At 45.3% G+C, this 22,681-nt stretch overlaps 1 protein-coding gene across 1 annotated transcript; it reads left to right on the forward strand.

The window, feature by feature from the left end:
- Positions 1–647: 647 nt before the first annotated feature.
- LOC121843636 (SH3 domain-binding protein 5-like) lies at positions 648–18,318 on the forward strand (the record flags this gene model as incomplete). The annotated part of the gene is given in 6 exon segments (XM_042313381.1): positions 648–713; positions 715–777; positions 12,251–12,412; positions 17,033–17,206; positions 17,691–17,972; positions 18,058–18,318. Coding segments are annotated over 6 exon segments (1,008 nt in total), but the record flags the coding sequence as incomplete, so codon positions are not given.
- Positions 18,319–22,681: the final 4,363 nt, after the last annotated feature.

Genomic DNA, 22,681 nt, shown 5'->3' on the forward strand with positions numbered 1-22,681 from the left:
TAGATAAAGGGAAGGAGAAAGGTTAAAGAAGGATATTTAAGCCTTGAGATAAGAGACATGGGTTGTGTTTTGTTGCCATTCAGAAGGCCACACATACAAGAACTGCAACACTGCTGGGTTTTTCCACACTCAACAGTTTCCCATATGTGTATCAAGAATGGTCCACCACCCAAAGGACATCCAGCCAACTTGACACAACTGTGGGGAGCATTGGAGTCAACATGGGCCAGCACGCTTTCACATGCCCCCAACAGGGAAAAAGGGGAAGGTGTTCCTAATGTTTGGTATACCCAGTGTATGCTAGTGCTATACTTTAGCTGTCTTTCTTGGGGCGTAGCCTACTCACTCTTTCTCTTGGTGTTGACATAGACAATGTCATGTGATTCAGGTCTCACTAAGCCGCAAGGTCCTCGTCAACACACTCTTAATTCACTGCACACAGTAATGTAAAGGTTTACCTTTTCACATGTTGTTATTGAGCAGAGGTCAGAGAAGCAGTGTGAAGGAGATGACTTACTTCCCTTGCCTCAAGGTCTATTGTGAAGACCTCTTGAGGATTGTTATTGAAGTGATATAATTTGATGGTAGCCTATCAATTACAGTACTGCGCTATGAGGTTAACTGGGGAATGTCTCTCTCCCCTTCAGGATGCTAGGTCCAGCTACAGGAGGATCCTCACTGACTCAGCCAGGAAGCTCAATGCTCAGGGCTCCCCAGCTAGGGACCTGCATTGAGAAGGCCAGGCCCTACTACGGCTTCCGCAGACTAGCCAAAGAGGTTGGTGTTTGTGTGGGGTTGTGTGTCGGACTGGATGTGTGTTTTGAGTGGTGTTTGGGTGCTCATCGAAAGGTTTTTAATATTATCTCTGGTGTGGCAAAATAGCCATTTAGTTACCCAGCCTCTGTCAACCTACAGTGCCTTCGGGAAAGTATTCAGACCCCTTGACTTCAATCTACAAACAGTACCACATAATGACAAAGCAAAAACATTTTGGGGGAAAAATGGGTTGTGTTTCGGAGGGCGCATGGCTTTCCACCTTCGTCTCTCCGAGCCCATTACAGGAGTTGTAGCGATGAGACAAGATAGTGACTACTGCAATTGGATAACACGAAAAAGGGGTAAAAAATGTTAAAAAATAAGAAAAGTGATTACTCACACGAACTGGAATATTTTTTTCCTTTAACGGAGTCTGGCGAGAAGGATATCCTGCTTTCTTTCACTGGAACAGGCCCAGATCCATGCCTTTGTGTGAAGAATAGGGGACGCAGAGCGGGGATCCTTCTGAGAATCTGGAGGCGAGCGAGTAAACTCCCAGTGCCTTCCATTCTTGCTAACGTGCAATCATTGGAAAATAAAATTGATTACCTACTATGGAGATTATCCTACCAACGGGACATTAAAAACTGTAACATCTTATGTTTCACAGAGAAGTGGCTGAACGAGAAATACGGACAATGTAGAGCTAGCGGGATTTTCCATGCGCTGGCAGAACAGAGACGCTACCTCTGGTAAGATGATGAGTGGGGGTGTGTGTCTTTTTGTCAATAACAGCTGGTGCGCGATGTCTAATATTTAAAAAAGTCTCGGTATTGCTCGTCTGAGGTAGAGTACCATATGATAAGCTGCAGACCACACTATCTACAAAGAGAGTCCTCATTTGTATTTATTCGTAGCAGTCTATTTACCACCTCAAAACGATGCTGGCACTAAGACCGCACTCAACGAACTCTATAAGGCCATAAGCAAAGAAGAAAATGCTCACCCAGAAGTGGCGCTCCTAGTGGCCGGGGACTTTAATGCAGGCAAACTTAAATCAGTTTTGCCAAATTTTTACCAGCATGTCCAACCAGGGGTAAAAAAATCCTAGACCACTTTTACTCCACACACAGAGATGCATACAAAGCTCTCTTGTTTCTCATGGTCTGAGTGTCTTTAGGTGCCTTTTGGCAAATTCCAAGCGAGCAAACTCCCAAGTGTGTCCCCCGCCCTCCATTTGGCAAATCTGACAAATTTTATCCTCCTGATTCCTGCTTACAAGCAAAAACTAAAGCAGGAAGTAACAGTGACTCGCTCAATACAGAAATGGTCACATGACGCGGATGCTACACTACAGGACTGATTTGCACAGACTGGAATATGTTCCGGGATTCATCCAATGGCATTGAGGAGTACACCACCTCAGTCATCAGCTTCATCAATAAGTGCATCGATGACGTTGCCCCCACAGTGACTGTACGTACATATCCCAACCAGAAGCCATGGATTACAGGCAACATCCGCATCGAGCTAAAGGCTAGAGCTGCTGCTTTCAAGGAGAGGGAGACTAATCCGGACCCTTATAAGAAATCCCGCTATGCCCTCAGACTAACCATCAAACAAGCAAAGCATCAATACAGGATTAAGATTGAATCCTTCTTCACCGGCTTTGACGCTCGTCGGATGTGGCAGGACTTGAAAACTATTACGGACTACAAAGGGAAACCCAGACTCGAGCTGCCGAGTGACGTGAGCCTACCAGATGAACTAAATGCCTTTTATGCTCGCTTCGAGGCAAGCAACACTGAAGCATGCATGAGAGCACCAGCTGTTCTGGATGACTGTGTGATAACGCTCTCGGTCGCCGATGTGAACAAAACCTTTGAACAGGTCAACATTCACAAAGCCGCTGGGCCAGATGGATTACCAGGACGTGTACTCAAAGCATGCACGGACCAACTGTCAAGTGTCTTCACTGTGTACTTAGTGTGTTTCACGGGAAAGTCTAAACTTGTTGTATTCGGCGCATGTGGCAAATAAAGTTAGATTTGCAGAAATGTTTGCTAATTTATTACAAATAAACTGAAATATTACATTTACATAAATATTCAGACGTTTTACGCAGTACTTTGAAGCACCTTTGGCAGCGGTTACAGCCTCGAGTCTTCTTGGGTATGACGCTACAAGCTTGGCACACCTGTATTTGGGGAGTTTCTCCCACTCTTCCCTGCAGCCCCTCAAGCTCTGTCAGGTTGGATGGGGAGCGTTGCTGCACAGATATTTCTAGGTCTCCAGCGATGTTCGATCAGGTCCTGAGCGCTCTGGAGCAGGTTTTCATCAAGGATCTCTCGGTACTTTGCCCCTTTCATCTTGCCCTCAATCCTGACTAGTCTCCTAGCCCCTGCCACTGAAAAACATCCCCACAGCATGACGCTAACACCACCATGCTTCACCGTAGGGAGGGTGCCAGATTCCCTCCAGATGTGACGCTTGGTATTCAGGCCAAAGAGTTCAATCTTGGTTTCATCAGACCAGAGAATCTTGTTTCTCATGGTCTGAGAGTCTTTAGGTGCCTTTTGGCAAATTCCAAGCGAGCAAACTCCCAAGTGTGCCTTTTACTGTGGAGTGGTTGCCGTCTGGCCACTCTACCATAAAGACCTAATTGGTGGAGTGCCGCAGAGATGGGAGAACCCTCCAAAAGGACAACCATCTCCAGAGGAACTCTGAGCTCTGTCAGAGCGACCATCATATTCTTGGTCACCTCCCTGACCAAGGCTCTTCTCCCCCGATTGCTCAGTTTGGATGGGCGGCCAGCTCTAGGAAGAGTCTTTGTGGTTCCAAACTTCTTCCATTTAAGAATGATGGAGGCCACTGTGTTCTTGGGGACCTTCAATGCTGCAGACATTTTTTGGTACCCTTCCCCACATCTGTACTTCGCCAAAATCCTGTCTTGGAGCTTGACGGACAATTCCTTCAACCTTATGGCTTGGTTTTCGCTCTGACGTGCACTGTCAACTGAGGGACCTTATATTGACAGGTGTGTACCTTTCCAAAATCATGTCCAATCAATTGAATTAACCACAGGTGAACTCCAATCAAGTTGTAGAAACATCCCAAGGATGATCAATAGAAGCAGAATGCACATGAGCTCAATTTCAAGTCTCATATCAAAGGGTTTGAATACTTATGTAAATATGGTATTTCCGATTTTAATAAATTTTCAAAAAACTGTTTTCGCTTTGTCATGATGGGATATTTTGTGTGTGTGTGTATATTACTATTTTTAAAGGTATTTAATCCATTTTAGAATAAGTGTGTAACATAACAAAATGTCAAAGGGTTTGAATACGATCCGAAGGTACTGTGTATATATATATATTTTTTTTTTAATTTTATTTCACCTTTATTTAACCAGGTAGGCTAGTTGAGAACAAGTTCTCATTTGCAACTGCGACCTGGCCAATATAAAGCATAGTAGTGTGAACAGACAACAGAGTTACACATGGAGTAAACAATTAACAAGTCAATAACACAGTAGGAAAAAAATGGGAGTCTATATACATTTTGTGCAAAAAGCATGAGGAGGTAGGCAAATAATTACAATTTTGCAGATTAACACTGGAGTGATAAATGATCAGATGGTCATGTACAGGTAGAGATATTGGTGTGCAAAAGAGCAGAAAAGAAAAACAGTATGGGGATGAGGTAGGTAAAAATGGGTGGGCTATTTACCGATAGACTATGTACAGCTGCAGCGATCGGTTAGCTGCTCAGATAGCAGATGTTTGAAGTTGGTGAGGGAGATAAAAGTCTCCAAATGCAGCGATTTTTGCAATTCGTTCCAGTCACAGGCAGCAGAGAACTGGAACGAAAGGCGGCCAAATGAGGTGTTGGCTTTAGGGATGATCAGTGAGATACACCTGCTGGAGCGCGTGCTACGGATGGGTGTTGCCATCATGACCAGTGAACTGAGATAAGGCGGAGCTTTACCTAGCATGGACTTGTAGATGACCTGAGCCAGTGGGTCTGGCGACGAATATGTAGCGAGGGCCAACCGACTAGAGCATACATGTCGCAGTGGTGGGTGGTATAAGGTGCTTTAGTGACAAAGCTTTGCATAACTTAATCCACACACACGAATGTGTAAAAAAACAAAAAACATTTCATTAAGATTCTCATTTGAATTTAACCTTCCAAGTTGTTGTTATAGACGTAGTACATGAAGCCGCCTAATGAGTCATCCTTATTGATTACGTAAAACAATTTGACCTTTGGAAGGTGAACTTTTCACCCCAGTCTGAGGTCCCTTGGTGAAACGGGGCACGAGTGCCCGTCCATGTTTAATCAGCGTTGCGAAGGGTATTTCCAAACTGTAATTAGAACTAATGGAAATATTTCGTGTAACCCTCAGGGATCTAATTGAAACCAATTAAGTAAATCATGGATTGGAAATGTGATCTGGTTAGCAGCAACCAACCTCACGGCCAATATGCAGAGGAAAGGAGACTGGGATCAGCATTTCTTCTAGACATTTAGCTTTGTCTGTGTCTGTGTCTGTCTGTGTCTAGTGTCTGTGTCTGTGTCTATGTCTATGTCTGTCTCTATGTCTGTGTCTGTGTCTGTCTGTCTCTATGTCTATGTCTGTGTCTGTCTGTGTCTGTCTGTGTCTATGTCTGTGTCTATGTCTGTGTCTGTCTGTCTGTGTCTAGTGTCTGTGTCTGTGTCTGTCTGTGTCTAGTGTCTGTGTGTCTGTGTCTGTCTGTCTCTGTCTATGTCTGTCTGTCTGTCTATGTCTGTGTCTGTCTGTGTCTGTCTATGTCTGTGTCTGTCTATGTCTGTGTCTCTATGTCTGTGTCTATGTCTGTCTATGTCTGTGTCTATGTCTGTGTCTATGTCTGTGTATGTCTGTGTCTGTCTATGTCTGTGTCTCTGTCTATGTCTGTCTCTGTGTCTGTGTCTGTCTGTCTATGTCTGTGTCTGTCTATGTCTGTGTCTGTCTGTCTATGTCTGTGTCTGTCTGTGTCTATGTCTGTGTCTATGTCTGTGTCTGTGTCTGTCTCTGTCTATGTCTGTCTCTATGTCTGTCTGTCTCTGTCTATGTCTGTCTCTATGTCTGTCTGTCTGTGTCTAGTGTCTATGTCTGTGTCTATGTCTGTCTCTATGTCTGTCTCTATGTCTGTCTCTATGTCTGTCTGTCTGTCTGTCTATGTCTGTGTCTGTCTGTCTGTCTGTCTGTGTCTATGTCTATGTCTGTGTCTATGTCTGTGTCTATGTCTCTATGTCTATGTCTGTCTCTGTCTATGTCTGTCTGTCTCTATGTCTATGTCTGTCTCTATGTCTGTCTCTATGTCTGTCTCTATGTCTGTCTCTATGTCTGTGTCTATGTCTGTGTCTATGTCTGTCTATGTCTATGTCTGTCTCTATGTCTGTGTCTGTCTCTGTCTGTGTCTGTCTCTATGTCATCTGTGTCTGTGTCTATGTCTGTCTCTATGTCTGTCTGTCTCTGTCTGTCTGTCTCTATGTCTGTCTGTCTCTGTCTGTGTCTGTCTCTATGTCATCTGTGTCTGTGTCTATGTCTGTCTCTATGTCTGTGTCTCTATGTCTGTCTCTCTCTATGTCTGTCTCTATGTCTGTGTCTGTCTCTGTCTGTGTCTGTCTCTATGTCTGTGTCTGTCTGTCTATGTCTGTCTGTGTCTGTCTCTATGTCTATCTCTATGTCTGTCTATGTCTGTGTCTATGTCTATGTCTGTCTATGTCTATGTCTGTGTCTGTCTCTATGTCATGTCTGTCTCTATGTCTGTGTCTATGTCTATGTCTGTCTCTATATCTATGTCTGTCTGTGTCTGTGTTTATGTCTGTGTCTGTGTCTGTCTCTATGTCTATGTCTGTCTCTATGTCTGTCTCTATGTCTGTCTCTATGTCTGTGTCTATGTCTGTGTCTATGTCTGTGTCTATGTCTGTCTCTATGTCTATGTCTGTCTCTGTCTGTGTGTGTCTGTCTGTGTCTATGTCTGTGTCTGTCTGTCTATGTCTGTGCCTGTCTGTGTCTATGTCTGTCTCTATGTCTATGTCTGTCTCTATGTCTGTGTCTATGTCTGTCTCTATGTCTGTCTCTATGTCTGTGTGTGTCTGTGTCTAATGTCTGTCATCTGTGTCTGTCTGTGTCTGTGCTTAAGGAAACTTACAGTGTGACCAATGTAAATCTACATTTTTTTGGAATGTATTCACACCCGTTGACTTATTCCACATTTTGTTGTGTTACAGCTTCATTTTAAAATGGATTAAATTGAGATGTATTTTACTGGCTTATACACAAACCCCATAATGTCAATGTGGAATTACTGGGCCTTCAGATTGTATTCACGCCTCTTGACTTATTCCACATTTTGTTGTGTTACAGCTTCATTTTAAAATGGATTAAATTGAGATGTATTTTACTGGCTTATACACAAACCCCATAATGTCAATGTGGAATTACAGGGCCTTCAGATTGTATTCACGCCTCTTGACTTATTCCACATTTTGTTGTGTTACAGCTTCATTTTAAAATGGATTAAATTGAGATGTATTTTACTGGCTTATACACAAACCATAATGTCAATGTAATGTCAATTGTGCCTCTTGACTTATTACAGGGCCTAAATGGATTAAATTGAGATGTATTGTATTCACGCCTCTTGACTTATTCCACATTTTGTTGTGTTACAGCTTCATTTTAAAATGGATTAAATTGAGATGTATTTTACTGGCTTATACACAAACCCCATAATGTCAATGTGGAATTACAGGGCCTTCAGATTGTATTCACGCCTCTTGACTTATTCCACATTTTGTTGTGTTACAGCTTCATTTTAAAATGGATTAAATTGAGATGTATTTTACTGGCTTATACACAAACCCCATAATGTCAATGTGGAATTACAGGGCCTTCAGATTGTATTCACGCCTCTTGACTTATTCCACATTTTGTTGTGTTACAGCTTCATTTTAAAATGGATTAAATTGAGATGTATTTTACTGGCTTACACAAACCCCATAATGTCAATGTGGAATTACAGGGCCTTCAGATTGTATTCACGCCTCTTGACTTATTCCACATTTTGTTGTGTTACAGCCTGAATTTATAATTAATATAATAGTTGTGTTATGAACGCTGAAATATCCCATAATGACAAAGTGAAAACATGTTTGTTTATTTGTTGAAATTTTGTAAAATGTGTTAAATGAAATACTTAATATACATAAGTATTCACAGCCCTGAGTCAATACTTTGTAGAAGCACCTTTTGGTGGCGATTACAGCTGTGAGGGTTTCTGGGTAAGTCTCTAAGAGCTTTACACACCTGGATTGTGTAACATTTGCCCATTATTCTTTTCAAAATTCTTCCAGCTCTGTTAAAATTGGTTGTTGATCGTTGCTAGAAAACCATTTTCAGGTCTTGCCATAGATTTTCAAGTAGATTTAAGTCAAAACTGTAACTCGGCCACTCAGGAACATTCACTGTCTTCTTGGTAAGCAACTCCAGTGTAGATTTGGCCTAGTGTTTTAGGTTATTGTCCTGCTGAAAGGTGAATTCATCTCCCAGTGTCTGGTGGAAAGCAGACTAAACCAGGTTTTCCTCAAGGATTTTGCCTGTGCTTAGCTCATTTACGTAGATCCTGAAACTCCCCAGGGTGTAACGATTACAAGAATACCCATAACATGATGCAGCAATCACTATGCTTGAAAGTATGGAGAGTGGTACTCAGTGTTGTAATGGATTTACCCCAAACATAACGCTTTGTATTCAGGACATAAAGTTAATTTCCTTCCCACATATTTTGCATTATTACTTTAGTTTCTTGTTGCAAACAGGATGAATGTTTTGGAATATTTATATTCTGTACAGGCTTCCTTCTTTTCACTCTGTCATTTAGGTTAGTATTGTGGAGTAACTACAATGTTGTTGATCCATCTGTGGTTTTCTCCTATCACAGCCATTTAAACTCTGACTGTTTTAAGTCACCCTTGTCCTCATGTTGAAATCCCTGAGCGGTTTCCTTCCTCTCCAGCAACTGAGTTAGGAAGGACGCCTGTATCTTTGTAGTGACTTGTTGTATTGATACACCATCCAAAGTGTAATTAATAACTTCACCACGCTCAAAGGGAAATTCAGCGTCTGCTTTTTTATTTAATCTACCAATAGGTGCCCTTCTTTGCGAGGCATTGAAAAAAAAACTCCCTGGTCTTTGTGGTTGAATGTGTTTTTTGAAATTCACTTCTCGACTGAGGGACCTTACAATTATCTGTATGTGCGGGGTACAGAGTTGAAGTACTCATTCAAAAATCATGTTAACCGCTATTGTACAGAGGGTGAGTCCATGCAAACTTATGTGACTTGTTCAGCACATTTTTCATCCTCCAACCTATTTCTGTTTGCCATAACAAAGGGGTTGAATACTTCCTAACTCAAGACATTGCAGCTTTTAAATTTTCAATCCATTTTGAATTCAGGCTGTAACACAACAAAATGTGGAATAAGAATAAGTCAAGGGAGTGCGACTACTTTCTGAAGGCCCTGTAGAGGAGAAAAGTAGAAATAATCTGGGCGGTATAATTTCCCAGGCATTTAGATGTTAACTACGTAGACGTCTATTCAGGAGACAAGACAACCAAGCACTTTTTTGTTGTTGTGTGATTTAAAGAATGTTTTATTTATTTATTATTCTGTCCTCAAAACAGTTGCTTGGTTCGACCTGGCCCACGTCTGACTGCTATTGAGCGAGACAGACAGTCAAGGGAACCGTGTCACAAAAATTATTAGAACTGGTGTTCAAGAGTGAAGCAGTCATCAATCTTTGCCTGACGACCCTAAACTTTGGGCAACCTTGTGCGTCTATCTGGCCCCGCCCCTCCTGCTGATGCGGCCTCTCTCCGGCCCCGCCCCCTCCTGGGATTCTGAGGCACATTGTGCGTGTTCCAAATGGCACCCTATTCCCTTTATAGTGCACTACTTTTTACCAGGGCCTATAAGGGTAGTAGTGCACTATATATAGGGAATAGTGTGCCACTTGGGACCTACACCTCGTCTCGAAGTGCCCCTCTCCTTCTCCCTAAACCAACATGGACAAATCTTCCCCCTCTCTGGCTTTGACATAATTTACCAACTAGCATGACTAGAATACGATGAGGATCAGCTATTTTCATGGTTCACTTCTCTATGATTTGTAGCTGTTGCTGCCGTCTTCTTGTTTTATAGCTGGTGATGGGGAGACTTCCTGTTTTATAGCTGGTGATGGGGAGACTTCCTGTTTTATAGCTGGTGATGGGGAGACTTCCTGTTTTATAGCTGGTGATGGGGAGACTTCCTGTTTTATAGCTGGTGATGGGGAGACTTCTGTTTTATAGCTGGTGATGTTTTATAGCTGGTGATGGGGAGACTTCCTGTTTTATAGCTGGTGATGGGGAGACTTCCTGTTTTATAGCTGGTGATGGGGAGACTTCTTGTTTTATAGCTGGTGATGGGGAGACTTCCTGTTTTATAGCTGGTGATGGGGAGACTTCCTGTTTTATAGCTGGTGATGGGGAGACTTCCTGTTTTATAGCTGGTGATGGGGAGACTTCCTGTTTTATAGCTGGTGATGGGGAGACTTCCTGTTTTATAGCTGGTGATGGGGAGACTTCCTGTTTTATAGCTGGTGATGGGGAGACTTCCTGTTTTATAGCTGGTGATGGGGAGACTTCCTGTTTTATAGCTGGTGATGGGGAGACTTCCTGTTTTATAGCTGGTGATGGGGAGACTTCCTGTTTTATAGCTGGTGATGGGGAGACTTCCTGTTTTATAGCTGGTGATGGGGAGACTTCCTGTTTTATAGCTGGTGATGGGGAGACTTCCTGTTTTATAGCTGGTGATGGGGAGACTTCCTGTTTTATAGCTGGTGATGGGGAGACTTCCTGTTTTATAGCTGGTGATGGGGAGACTTCCTGTTTTATAGCTGGTGATGGGGAGACTTCCTGTTTTATAGCTGGTGATGGGGAGACTTCCTGTTTTATAGCTGGTGATGGGGAGACTTCCTGTTTTATAGCTGGTGATGGGGAGACTTCCTGTTTTATAGCTGGTGACTTCCTGTTTTATAGCTGGTGATGGGGAGACTTCCTGTTTTATAGCTGGTGATGGGGAGACTTCCTGTTTTATAGCTGGTGATGGGGAGACTTCCTGTTTTATAGCTGGTGATGGGGAGACTTCCTGTTTTATAGCTGGTGATGGGGAGACTTCCTGTTTTATAGCTGGGGTGATGGTGATGGGAGACTTCCTGTTTTATAGCTGGTGATGGGGAGACTTCCTGTTTTATAGCTGGTGATGGGGAGACTTCCTGTTTTATAGCTGGTGATGGGGAGACTTCCTGTTTTATAGCTGGTGATGGGGAGACTTCCTGTTTTATAGCTGGTGATGGGGAGACTTCCTGTTTTATAGCTGGTGATGGGGAGACTTCCTGTTTTTAGCTGGTGATGGGGAGACTTCCTGTTTTATAGCTGGTGATGGGGAGACTTCCTGTTTTATAGCTGGTGATGGGGAGACTTCCTGTTTTATAGCTGGTGATGGGGAGACTTCCTGTTTTATAGCTGGCGATGGGGAGACTTCCTGTTTTATAGCTGGTGATGGGAGACTTCCTGTTTTATAGCTGGTGATGGGGAGACTTCCTGTTTTATAGCTGGTGATGGGGAGACTTCCTGTTTTATAGCTGGTGATGGGGAGACTTCCTGTTTTATAGCTGGTGATGGGGAGACTTCCTGTTTTATAGCTGGTGATGGGGAGACTTCCTGTTTTATAGCTGGTGATGGGGAGACTTCCTGTTTTATAGCTGGTGATGGGGAGACTTCCTGTTTTATAGCTGGTGATGGGGAGACTTCCTGTTTTATAGCTGGTGATGGGGAGACTTCCTGTTTTATAGCTGGTGATGGGGAGACTTCCTGTTTTATAGCTGGTGATGGGGAGGCTTCTTGTTTTATAGCTGGTGATGGGGAGACTTCCTGTTTTATAGCTGGTGATGGGGAGACTTCCTGTTTTATAGCTGGTGATGGGGAGACTTCCTGTTTTATAGCTGGTGATGGGGAGACTTCCTGTTTTATAGCTGGTGATGGTGATACTTCCTGTTTTATAGCTGGTGATGGGGAGACTTCTTGTTTTATAGCTGGTGATGGGGAGACTTCTTGTTTTATAGCTGGTGATGGGGAGACTTCCTGTTTTCCTGGCACCACCAACATCATTCTCCTGATTTTAGAGGCTAATCCTAACTTCCATTTAAATCAGATTTTCGTTTAGTCATGGATTGATGTCAATGGGAATTACATTTGAACTTTACTGTAAGTAAGGATTCACCCCTTTAGTAATTGGTTTGTCGTCTGGTTGGTTGTGGTGTGTCTGTTACTGAACTATGATTGGTTGTGGTGTCTCTCTTACTATGATTCATTGTAGTGTCCTCAGCTGAACTATGATTGGTTGTTGTTTTCATAGGCCCAGCAGGAGACGCAGAAGGCAGCGTTGAGGTACGAGAGAGCCGTCTCCATGCATACGGCTGCCAGAGAGATGGTGTACGTGGCAGAGCAGGGGCTCCTGGCAGACAGGAACACTCTGGACCCCACCTGGCAGGAGATGCTCAACCACGCCACCTCCAAGGTACAGAGAGAGCGAGAGAGAGGAGGGGGTCCTCCAAGGCACAGGGAGGGAGGAGGGGGACTTCAAGGCACAGGGAGAGAGGAGGGGGACCTCCAAGGCACAGGGAGAGAGGGGGGACCTCCAAGGCACAGGGAGAGAGGGGGGACCTCCAAGGCACAGGGAGGGGGGGGGGGACCTCCAAGGCACAGGGAGAGAGGAGGGGGACCTCCAAGGCACAGGGAGAGGACAGGTCGTAGCTGTGGCAGACCAGGAGTGCTAATCTCCGAAGTGCTTTGTGAATACAGGACCAGGACTATTCAACTCTGGTTCTGGTTGGCCGAAACAACACTTCTGGTTTCATTTTCTCCTTCTACTCAGCGACTGATTCAGACGTGGTATGGCAGGTGAGGGGTTAACTACCAGGTAGAAAGAAAAACCCATTAGTACTTCAACCCAAAGTCCAGGAGTTGGTTTGTACTAGACAGTGAAAACTTGTGGCTAATAGTGCTGAGAGATTAGTGAGAGATTAGTGAGAGATTAGTGAGAGATTAGTGAGAGATTAGTGCTTTTTGAGGTCCGTTTGTTTGATTATTATTTTTAAATATCAAGGTTTTCAATTTCAGTTTCGACAAAAAAAAAAATTCAACAAATGTATTATGAAAAATTGACATTAAAATGATTGGATTTAAAAAAAAAAATGGAAATTCCAAAGGCCAAAATAGTGGACATTCAATTGCCAAAACGTTGAAAATATTCCCTTGTCTCTGTCAGGTTCACGTGGGGTAGACCTTATTATTTTTAATGTCATACTCGACTCTGCTCAGCCAGCCAGCCAGACAGTGTTATCTCTGAGTTCCACATACTGTACTGTCTTTAGTCATCTTATTTAGCTAGCCTGTCTAACGATGCTGCAGAGCTGTCTGACCAAATCATTTTACTACTTCTTCAAAGTAGATGAGGTATTCTTTCACGAACTGTCTCTATCCCTCTCTCTCATCTTTGTGTTGTTTACAGTCCTCTCTCTCATCTTTGTGTTGTTTACAGTCCTCTCTCTCATCTTTGTGTTGTTGTTTACAGTCCTCTCTCTCTCATCTTTGTGTTGTTGTTTACAGTCCTCTCTCTCTCATCTTTGTGTTGTTGTACACAGTGTTTACTCTCTCTCTCATCTTTGTGTTGTTGTTTACAGTCCTCTCTCTCTCTCATCTTTGTGTTGTTGTTTACAGTCTCTCTCTCTCTCATCTTTGTGTTGTTGTTTACAGTCCCTCTCTCTCTCATCTTTGTGTTGTTGTTTACAGTCTCTCTCTCATCTTTGTGTTGTTGTTTACAGTCTCTCTCTCTCTCTCTCATCTTTGTGTTGTTGTTTACAGTCCTCTCTCTCTCATCTTTGTGTTGTTGTTTACAGTCCTCTCTCTCTCATCTTTGTGTTGTTGTTTTACAGTCCTCTCTCTCTCTCATCTTTGTGTTGTTGTTTACAGTCCTCTCTCTCTCATCATCTTTGTGTTGTTGTTTACAGTCCTCTCTCTCTCTCATCTTTGTGTTGTTGTTTACAGTCCTCTCTCTCTCATCTTTGTGTTGTTGTTTACAGTCCTCTCTCTCTCTCATCTTTGTGTTGTTGTTTACAGTCCTCTCTCGTACATTAAGGTAGCAGGCGTTAAAAGTGTATCCATCTCTGTCCGAGACGGATATAAGAGGCGCAATGGATTATGGTCATGTAGTTAATTACCACGTTTGTTTATTTTGTTGCTGAACTAGGTTGAATATTTGCCTAACTCCCTTCAGCGTACCACATAGTTCTTGACTTCTCTCTAGAGAAACAGCGCGTCGGGCTGAAAAACCCCAGAACTAAATGGAATTCAAATAATTTAACCGACATCGGTCAACCGAGGACAGGTCTATGGCAGACCGTTTAAGAAGCCCGAGGACAGGTCTATGGTAGACCGTTTAAGAAGCCCGAGGACAGGTCTATGGTAGACCGTTTAAGAAGCCCGAGGACAGGTCTATGGTAGACCGTTAAGAAGACCAAGGACAGGTCTATGGCAGACCGTTAAGAAGACCGAGGACAGGTCTATGGCAGACCGTTAAGAAGACCGAGGACAGGTCTATGGTAGACCGAGGACAGGTCTATGGGAGACCGTTAAGAAGACCGAGGACAGGTCTATGGCAGACCGTTAAGAAGACCGAGGACAGGTCTATGGCAGACCGTTAAGAAGACCGAGGACAGGTCTATGGCAGACCGTTAAGAAGACCGAGGACAGGTCTATGGCAGACCGTTAAGAAGACCGAGGACAGGTCTATGGCAGACCGATAAGAAGACCGAGGACAGGTCTATGGCAGACCGTTTAAGAAGACCGAGGACAGTTCTATGGCAGACCGAGGACAGGTCTATGGCAGACCGATAAGAAGACAGAGGACAGGTCTATGGCAGACCGAGGACAGGTCTATGGCAGACCGTTAAGAAGACCGAGGACAGGTCTATGGCAGACCGATAAGAAGACCGAGGACAGGTCTATGGCAGACCGTTAAGAAGACAGAGGACAGGTCTATGGCAGACCGATAAGAAGACCGAGGACAGGTCTATGGCAGACCGATAAGAAGACATGGAGGGCTGAAACACTTCTGTTTTTATTTTTAATTCTCTCTTTCTCAGCACGGACTGATTCAGACCTGGTACAGAGATGTTCTCTGTACTAGACAATGACAGAGGGTAGTGCGTACGGCCCAGTACATCACCGGGAACAAGCTTCCAAGCTTCCTCTATACCAGGCGGTGTCAGAGGAAGGCCCTAAAAATGGTCAAAGACTCCAGTCACCCAAGTTATAGACTGTTCTCTCTACGACCCCACGGCAAGCGGTACCGGAGCGCCAAGTCTAGGACCAAAAGGCTTCGTAACAGCTTCTACCCTCCAAGCCATAAGACCCCCCCCCCACTGCTGCTACTCGCTGTTTATTAACTATGCATAGTACCTTTACCCCTATCTGCATGTACAAATTCCCTCGACTAACCTGTCTCCTCACACATTGACCCGGTTCCTGTACCCCCTGTATATAGCCTCGTTCTTAGTTTATTTAGTAAATATTTTCTTAACCAACAATGCAGTTCAAGAAATCGAGTTAAGGGCTTATAAGTAATCATTTCACAGTGTTGTATTGGGTGCATGTGACAAAATTTGATTTGATGACCCAGTCCTGGAGTTGATTATCTCTGTACTAGATAATCACTAGCTTACTAAAGCTTATCTATGGTAGACGGTGAATGATGGTGGGGAAAGGGTGTGAGAACTATCAATCTCTTCATCCTACAAGTAGTGTAGTTGAATCAGGTCCCGTGTGAAACGTTAAGCCTCTTCGTCGGAGTGGATGTTTTAAGGGTGTCTGTTTACTATGTCTCCCAGCATGGTGCAGGTGGTCCAGTACTCTTTGTAAAGATCAAGGTCGGAGTGCCGCTATTCTGTTCTGCTATGGAAGTGATTTTCAGGGCACTTAACGTGTGTGTATGTGTATATATATATATATATATTCTGTGTGTGTGTGTGTGTGTATATGCAGCGTGTGAGATTGAAGAGAGGGACTCTCTTTTTTTGTAGTTTTTAATTTAATTTTTAATTTTACCCCTTTTTCTCCCCAATTTCATGGTATCCAATTGTTTTTAGTAGCTACTATCTGTCTCATCGCTACAACTCCCGAGGGCTGACGAAGGTTGAAAGTCATGCGTCCTCGATACACACAACCCAACCAATGGATGGCTTCTTAACAGCGCCATCCAACCCAGAAGCCAGCCGCACCAATGTGTCGGAGGAAACACCGTGCACCTGGCCACCTTGGTTAGCGCGCACTGAGCCCGGCCCGCCACAGGAGTCGCTGGTGCATGATGAGACAAGGACATTCCTACCGGCCAAGCCTCCCTAACCCGGACGACGCTAGGCGGGTTGTGCTGATGCCCCACGGACCTCCCGGTCGCGGCCGGTTGATGGGGACAGAGCCTGGGCGCGAACCCAGAGTCTCTGATGGCACAGCTGGCGCTGCAGTACAGCGCCCTTAACCACTGCGCCACCCGGGAGGCCGAAGAGAGGGACTCTCACCCAGGTGTGATGGATGATTGATGGGGTGAAATAACTGTTGTTTTCTTTTCTCCTTGTAAAAGTGCCAGTGTGTTGATGCTGATGATTGATGGGGAAAGAGACACCTAGAGAGTGACGGTGTGTTGATGCTGATGATTGATGGGGACAGAGACACCTAGACGGCGGGTTGATGCTGATGATTGATGGGGAAAGAGACACCTAGAGAGAGAGTGACGGTGTGTTGATGATTGATGGGACAGAGACACCTAGACGGCGGGTTGATGCTGATGATTGATGGGAACAGAGACACCTAGACGACGGGTTGATGCTGATGATTGATGGGAACAGAGACACCTAGGCGATGGGTTGATGCTGATGATTGATGGGAACAGAGACACCTAGACGACGGGTTGATGCTGATGATTGATGGGGACAGAGACACCTAGACGGCGGGTTGATGCTGATGATTGATGGGAACAGAGACACCTAGAGAGAGTGACGGCAGGTTGATGTCCAAAGGCATGACCGACGGCTGCTGATGGTGTGTGTGTGTGTGTGTGTGTGTGTGTGTGTGTCTTCCCCAGGTGAACGAGGCAGAGGAGGAGCGGCTGCGGAGTGAGAGGGAGCACCAGCGGGTCACTCAGCTGTGCCAGGAGGCAGAACAACGTGTCCAGACCCTCCAGAAATCCCTCAAGAGGTTCATCATCAAGTCCAAACCTTATTTCGAGCTCAAGGCTCAGTTCAACCACCTACTAGAGGTGAGTAGCCTCGTCTCAGACAGAATGACCCATAGGGCAGAAGCTTATCTCTCTAAATGAGTTCACGATCGTACTCGCTGTAGGATAGTCAGTACATTCTATCTGTATCAATCTGCCAGTGTGATGTTACAGCAACACTTCAACTGCTTGTGTTGAGTCCACAACTGCTTGAGTCCACTATAAAGCTGCGGTGTCCCTCATGGTTTGGTGCTACGACCATTCTCTTTCTGATCGGCCATGTTTTAAGCAACACGTGACCCACTAGTGTGAGAAGCTCCCGTTTTTAATTTCAACGAAACCAGTGCATGAAGCAGACCGGCTCCGCGAGAGGCTCGCGCTGCTCAGCATTAAAAATAACACTGTTCTATTTTCAAGATTTCGACAAGCGGGCTCATCCCAAGAACACTTACTTTAAAAAGAAAAAACAGTGAAACATTTTTGGGGTACAAATCCTGTTTACTTCAACTTCCTTTTTTTTTTACAGGAGCACAAGGCAAAGGTGGTGCAGCTGGAAGAACGCGTTGCAAGGGTAAAAATGCGCTACTCCGTCGCCCTGCGCAACCTGGAGCAAATCAGCGAGCAGATCCATGCCCAGAGGGGGCGTGTCCGAGCCACCAGGGCCCGCCCCGTAGCCTGCGGTGGGCGGAGCTCCCAGTGGGGGCGGAGGCTGAGGTCAAAGCTGCTGTCGGGGTTCAGGTTGGAGGAGCATGTGGCGGAGGAGGAGGGTTGGAGGAGAAGGACTGGGCTGATGGGAGAAGACCAGGCAGTGGGTGGAGAGACACAGAGAGCAGGGCTGGGGTCACAGGGAGGGGGAGGCAGGGTCAGACTCCATGTCTGTCATCAGCCTCCAGACCATCGCCTCGGACCTGGAGAAGTGCGACTCGGTAGGGCACCTGGGGGACCTGAGTGACGTTAGCAGCCTGATGGGAGAGGACTGGGAGAGGCACCGGTCCCTGATGGCTGAGAACAGAGATAGGAACCCAAGGGCAGAGGAGAGAGTTGTGAGGGAGGTGGACATCCCTGCTCCAAGGCAGGATAGATTGGAGGTGGTGGGGGTGAGAGGGAGACAGGAGAGCTTTGTCAAGCAGCACCACAGAAGTGTGAGTTTGTGATACCAGAATAGAAGGCACTGTGTGATGAATGATCAGATAAAGGAATGAAATCAAGAGAGAACAAAGAATACAGACGGCGATTGTGGAAGTTCTGTTTGAGAGATTGAAATGTAGAACACTGACAATGAGTCCCAAATAGAACCCTATTCCCTACATGGTGCACTACTTTTGACCAGGGCCTATAGGGAATAGGTTGCAATTTGGCACACATCCCTGCGTCATTGTGACACTGCAGAGGGGAGTACCAGGGAAGTGGAGGGTGGCTGGTACATCATGCACACAGAGAGAGAAGAAGAAGAAGTGTCAGGCGATTCACTAGGTCCTTGTGGGACTTGTAGTTCCTACACTCTAATCTGTCTATTGTTCAACACCAGTAAGATATCAGTGACCTGAGGTAAAGCTAGTCTTAACACAGTACTGTGTGTAAATACAGAGACATAATAGATAACATACTCATAACTTTACTTACAGTTTCACATACAGCTGAATGTTTTAAGCAACAAAGTTTATTTTATCAATGCTATTTCGATTTTGACATTAGTCCCTTTAAAAAGCTCTGTGCTTTTTTTTCCCAAATTGATTGAATTACCACAGAATTCGGTTTCCGCTCGTCCTTGGAATGAACCACAGGTGTTGATACAAGCAATACTGCTCTCTCTCTCTCCCTCTTGAGTAAAAATAGATTTTAAAACATATTAATTTAGTTATTAGACCTGTTTTGTGTTTTTACCCCAGTAGAATGTTCTGGAAATGTTCCCAGCACCTCGAGGGCCAACAACTCCCTCAGACACCAGACTGTAGAGAATGTCTCTGTCACTCACATTGACCCTTCTCTGACCTTTCACCATCCCTGCTTTCTGTCGGGAAGGAAAAAATGTGTCTGCTATCCTGATCTGACACAACAATGTGTGTCCAAAATGGGACCTATTCCATATGTAGTGCACTACTTTTGACAAGAGCACATTTTGGGTTCTGGTCAAAAATAGGGCACTATATAGGGACTAGGGTGACATTTAGGACTCATCCAAGATGTTACACTGCATGGTGGGAAATGGTTCTAATGAACTCATTTTTATTATTGCGTGAACCATAAAGAACTCTTCTTTTTTTTTTTGAGGAACATCAAAAATAAGATTTTTCATTTTACTCAAATGTATTTTAAGTGCCTTTGACCCTTCTCATTTTTTTTAATTTTTTTTTACATATTCTGAGAGTGTAATGCCCCTTTAATGTCTTTGATGACATTTTTTGTAATCAGGGAATCCCAATTCTAACCATTAATTATTTAATTTCTTAACTGTCTTCCTTTTTAATAGTGAGACCATTTTTTGTGAAGTTTTCATTGTTTTAGATTTAAATACTTTAACAGTGTTTTACCATAGTTAACATAGTTGACAAATGTACCTGCATTTCACCTACTCTTAACGCCACTAAATTGTGTTGTAGTGCAACACCTGGGTGTAGTAGATGGCTACGTTGTTTTTGTATCGGGGTTTTCACTTCCTGGGGTTATTTTTGAACCAGTTTCTTCTCTTGTTCATTTGTACCTGTTGACGGGTACCTTACCTTGATTTTATTGATCTCACCAGACACGGACACTAAATCACTACACTAGAAGACACAGAGAAGGAAGGAGGGAGGGAGGGAGTTAGAGAGAGAGAGAGAGGAGGGAGGTAGAGAGAGAGAGAGAGAGAGAGAGGGAGGTAGAGAGAGAGAGAGAGAGGGAGGGAGGTAGAGAGAGAGAGAGAGAGGGGAGGGAGGTAGAGAGAGAGAGAGGGAGGGAGGTAGAGAGAGAGAGAGAGGGAGGGAGGGAGGTAGAGAGAGGGAGAGAGGGAGGTAGAGAGAGGGAGAGAGGGAGGGAGGGAGGTAGAGAGAGGGAGAGAGGGAGGGAGGGAGGTAGAGAGAGGAGGGAGGGAGGGAGGAGAGAGAGAGAGGGAGGGAGGGAGGTAGAGAGAGAGAGAGGGAGGGAGGGAGGGTGGTAGAGAGAGAGAGGGAGGGAGGTAGAGAGGGATGGAAGGAGGGAGGTAGAGAGAGAGGGAGGTAGAGAGAGGGAGGGAGGGAGGAAGGAAGATGGTATTTACTGTTAATGTACTTTTTGTTCTGTTTTGTTCATGTTAAACCAGTGCCATTGATTTGAATATTTTGACTGTTTTAAAGTGGATTTGCACATGATTACTTGTGGAGTTTTGTTTTTCCCTTTTTACACTTCTTACCCATTCGCCATCCGTCGATCACCCTCGTTACCTGGCTGTTCCCTCCTCTTAACCTGGTCAATATCACATCCGTCGATCACCCTCGTTACCTGGCTGTTCCCTCCTCTTAACCTGGTCAATATCACATCCGTCGATCACCCTCGTTACCTGGCTGTTCCCTCCTCTTAACCGGGTCAATATCACATCCGTCGATCACCCTCGTTACCTGGCTGTTCCCTCCTCTTAACCTGGTCAATATCACATCCGTGGATCACCCTCGTTACCTGGCTGTTCCCTCCTCTTAACCTGGTCAATATCACATCCGTCGATCACCCTCGTTACCTGGCTGTTCCCTCTTAACCTGGTCAATATCACATCCGTCGATCACCCTCGTTACCTGGCTGTTCCCTCCTCTTAACCGGGTCAATATCACATCCGTCGATCACCCTCGTTACCTGGCTGTTCCTCCTCTTAACCTGGTCAATATCACATCCGTCGATCACCCTCGTTACCTGGCTGTTCCCTCCTCTTAACCTGGTCAATATCACATCCGTCGATCACCCTCGTTACCTGGCTGTTCCCTCCTCTTAACCTGGTCAATATCACATCCGTCGATCACCCTCGTTACCTGGCTGTTCCCTCCTCTTAACCTGGTCAATATCACATCCGTCGATCACCCTCGTTACCTGGCTGTTCCCTCCTCTTAACCTGGTCAATATCACATCCGTCGATCACCCTCGTTACCTGGCTGTTCCCTCCTCTTAACCTGGTCAATATCACATCCGTCGATCACCCTCGTTACCTGGCTGTTCCCTCTCTTAACCTGGTCAATATCACATCCGTCGATCACCCTCGTTACCTGGCTGTTCCCTCCTCTTAACCTGGTCAATATCACATCCGTCGATCACCCTCGTTACCTGGCTGTTCCCTCCTCTTAACCTGGTCAATATCACATCCGTCGATCACCCTCGTTACCTGGCTGTTCCCTCCTCTTAACCTGGTCAATATCACATCCGTCGATCACCCTCGTTACCTGGCTGTTCCCTCCTCTTAACCTGGTCAATATCACATCCGTCGATCACCCTCGTTACCTGGCTGTTCCCTCCTCTTAACCTGGTCAATATCACATCCGTTCCCTCCCTCGATCACCCTCGTTACCTGGCTGTTCCCTCCTCTTAACCTGGTCAATATCACATCCGTCGATCACCCTCGTTACCTGGCTGTTCCCTCCTCTTAACCGGGTCAATATCACATCCGTCGATCACCCTCGTTACCTGGCTGTTCCCTCCTCTTAACCGGGTCAATATCACATCCGTCGATCACCCTCGTTACCTGGCTGTTCCCTCCTCTTAACCGGGTCAATATCACATCCGTCGATCACCCTCGTTACCTGGCTGTTCCCTCCTCTTTCAATATCACCCCTCTTAACCGGGTCAATATCACATCCGTCGATCACCCTCGTTACCTGGCTGTTCCCTCCTCTTAACCGGGTCAATATCACATCCGTCGTTCACCCTCGTTACCTGGCTGTTCCCTCCTCTTAACCGGGTCAATATCACATCCGTCGATCACCCTCGTTACCTGGCTGTTCCCTCCTCTTAACCGGGTCAATATCACATCCGTCGATCACCCTCGTTACCTGGCTGTTCCCTCCTCTTAACCTGGTCAATATCACATCCGTCGATCACCCTCGTTACCTGGCTGTTCCCTCCTCTTAACCTGGTCAATATCACATCCGTCGATCACCCTCGTTACCTGGCTGTTCCCTCCTCTTAACCGGGTCAATATCACATCCGTCGATCACCCTCGTTACCTGGCTGTTCCCTCCTCTTAACCGGGTCAATATCACATCCGTCGATCACCCTCGTTACCTGGCTGTTCCCTCCTCTTAACCGGGTCAATATCACATCCGTCGATCACCCTCGTTACCTGGCTGTTCCCTCCTCTTAACCGGGTCAATATCACATCCGTCGATCACCCTCGTTACCTGGCTGTTCCCTCCTCTTAACCTGGTCAATAACACATTTGCTGACTTGGGATCAGTGGTCAGTTTTGTCGGGCACACCCGAATGGCACCCTATTCCCTATATAGTGCACTAGGGCCCATAGGACCCTGGTCTAAAGTAGTGCACTATGTAGGGAATAGGTGTGTGAAGTATTAGTGGAAGATC

This window comes from Oncorhynchus tshawytscha, unplaced genomic scaffold, assembly GCF_018296145.1.
Source record: "Oncorhynchus tshawytscha isolate Ot180627B unplaced genomic scaffold, Otsh_v2.0 Un_contig_13229_pilon_pilon, whole genome shotgun sequence".
NCBI classification, from domain to species: Eukaryota; Metazoa; Chordata; class Actinopteri; order Salmoniformes; family Salmonidae; genus Oncorhynchus; species Oncorhynchus tshawytscha.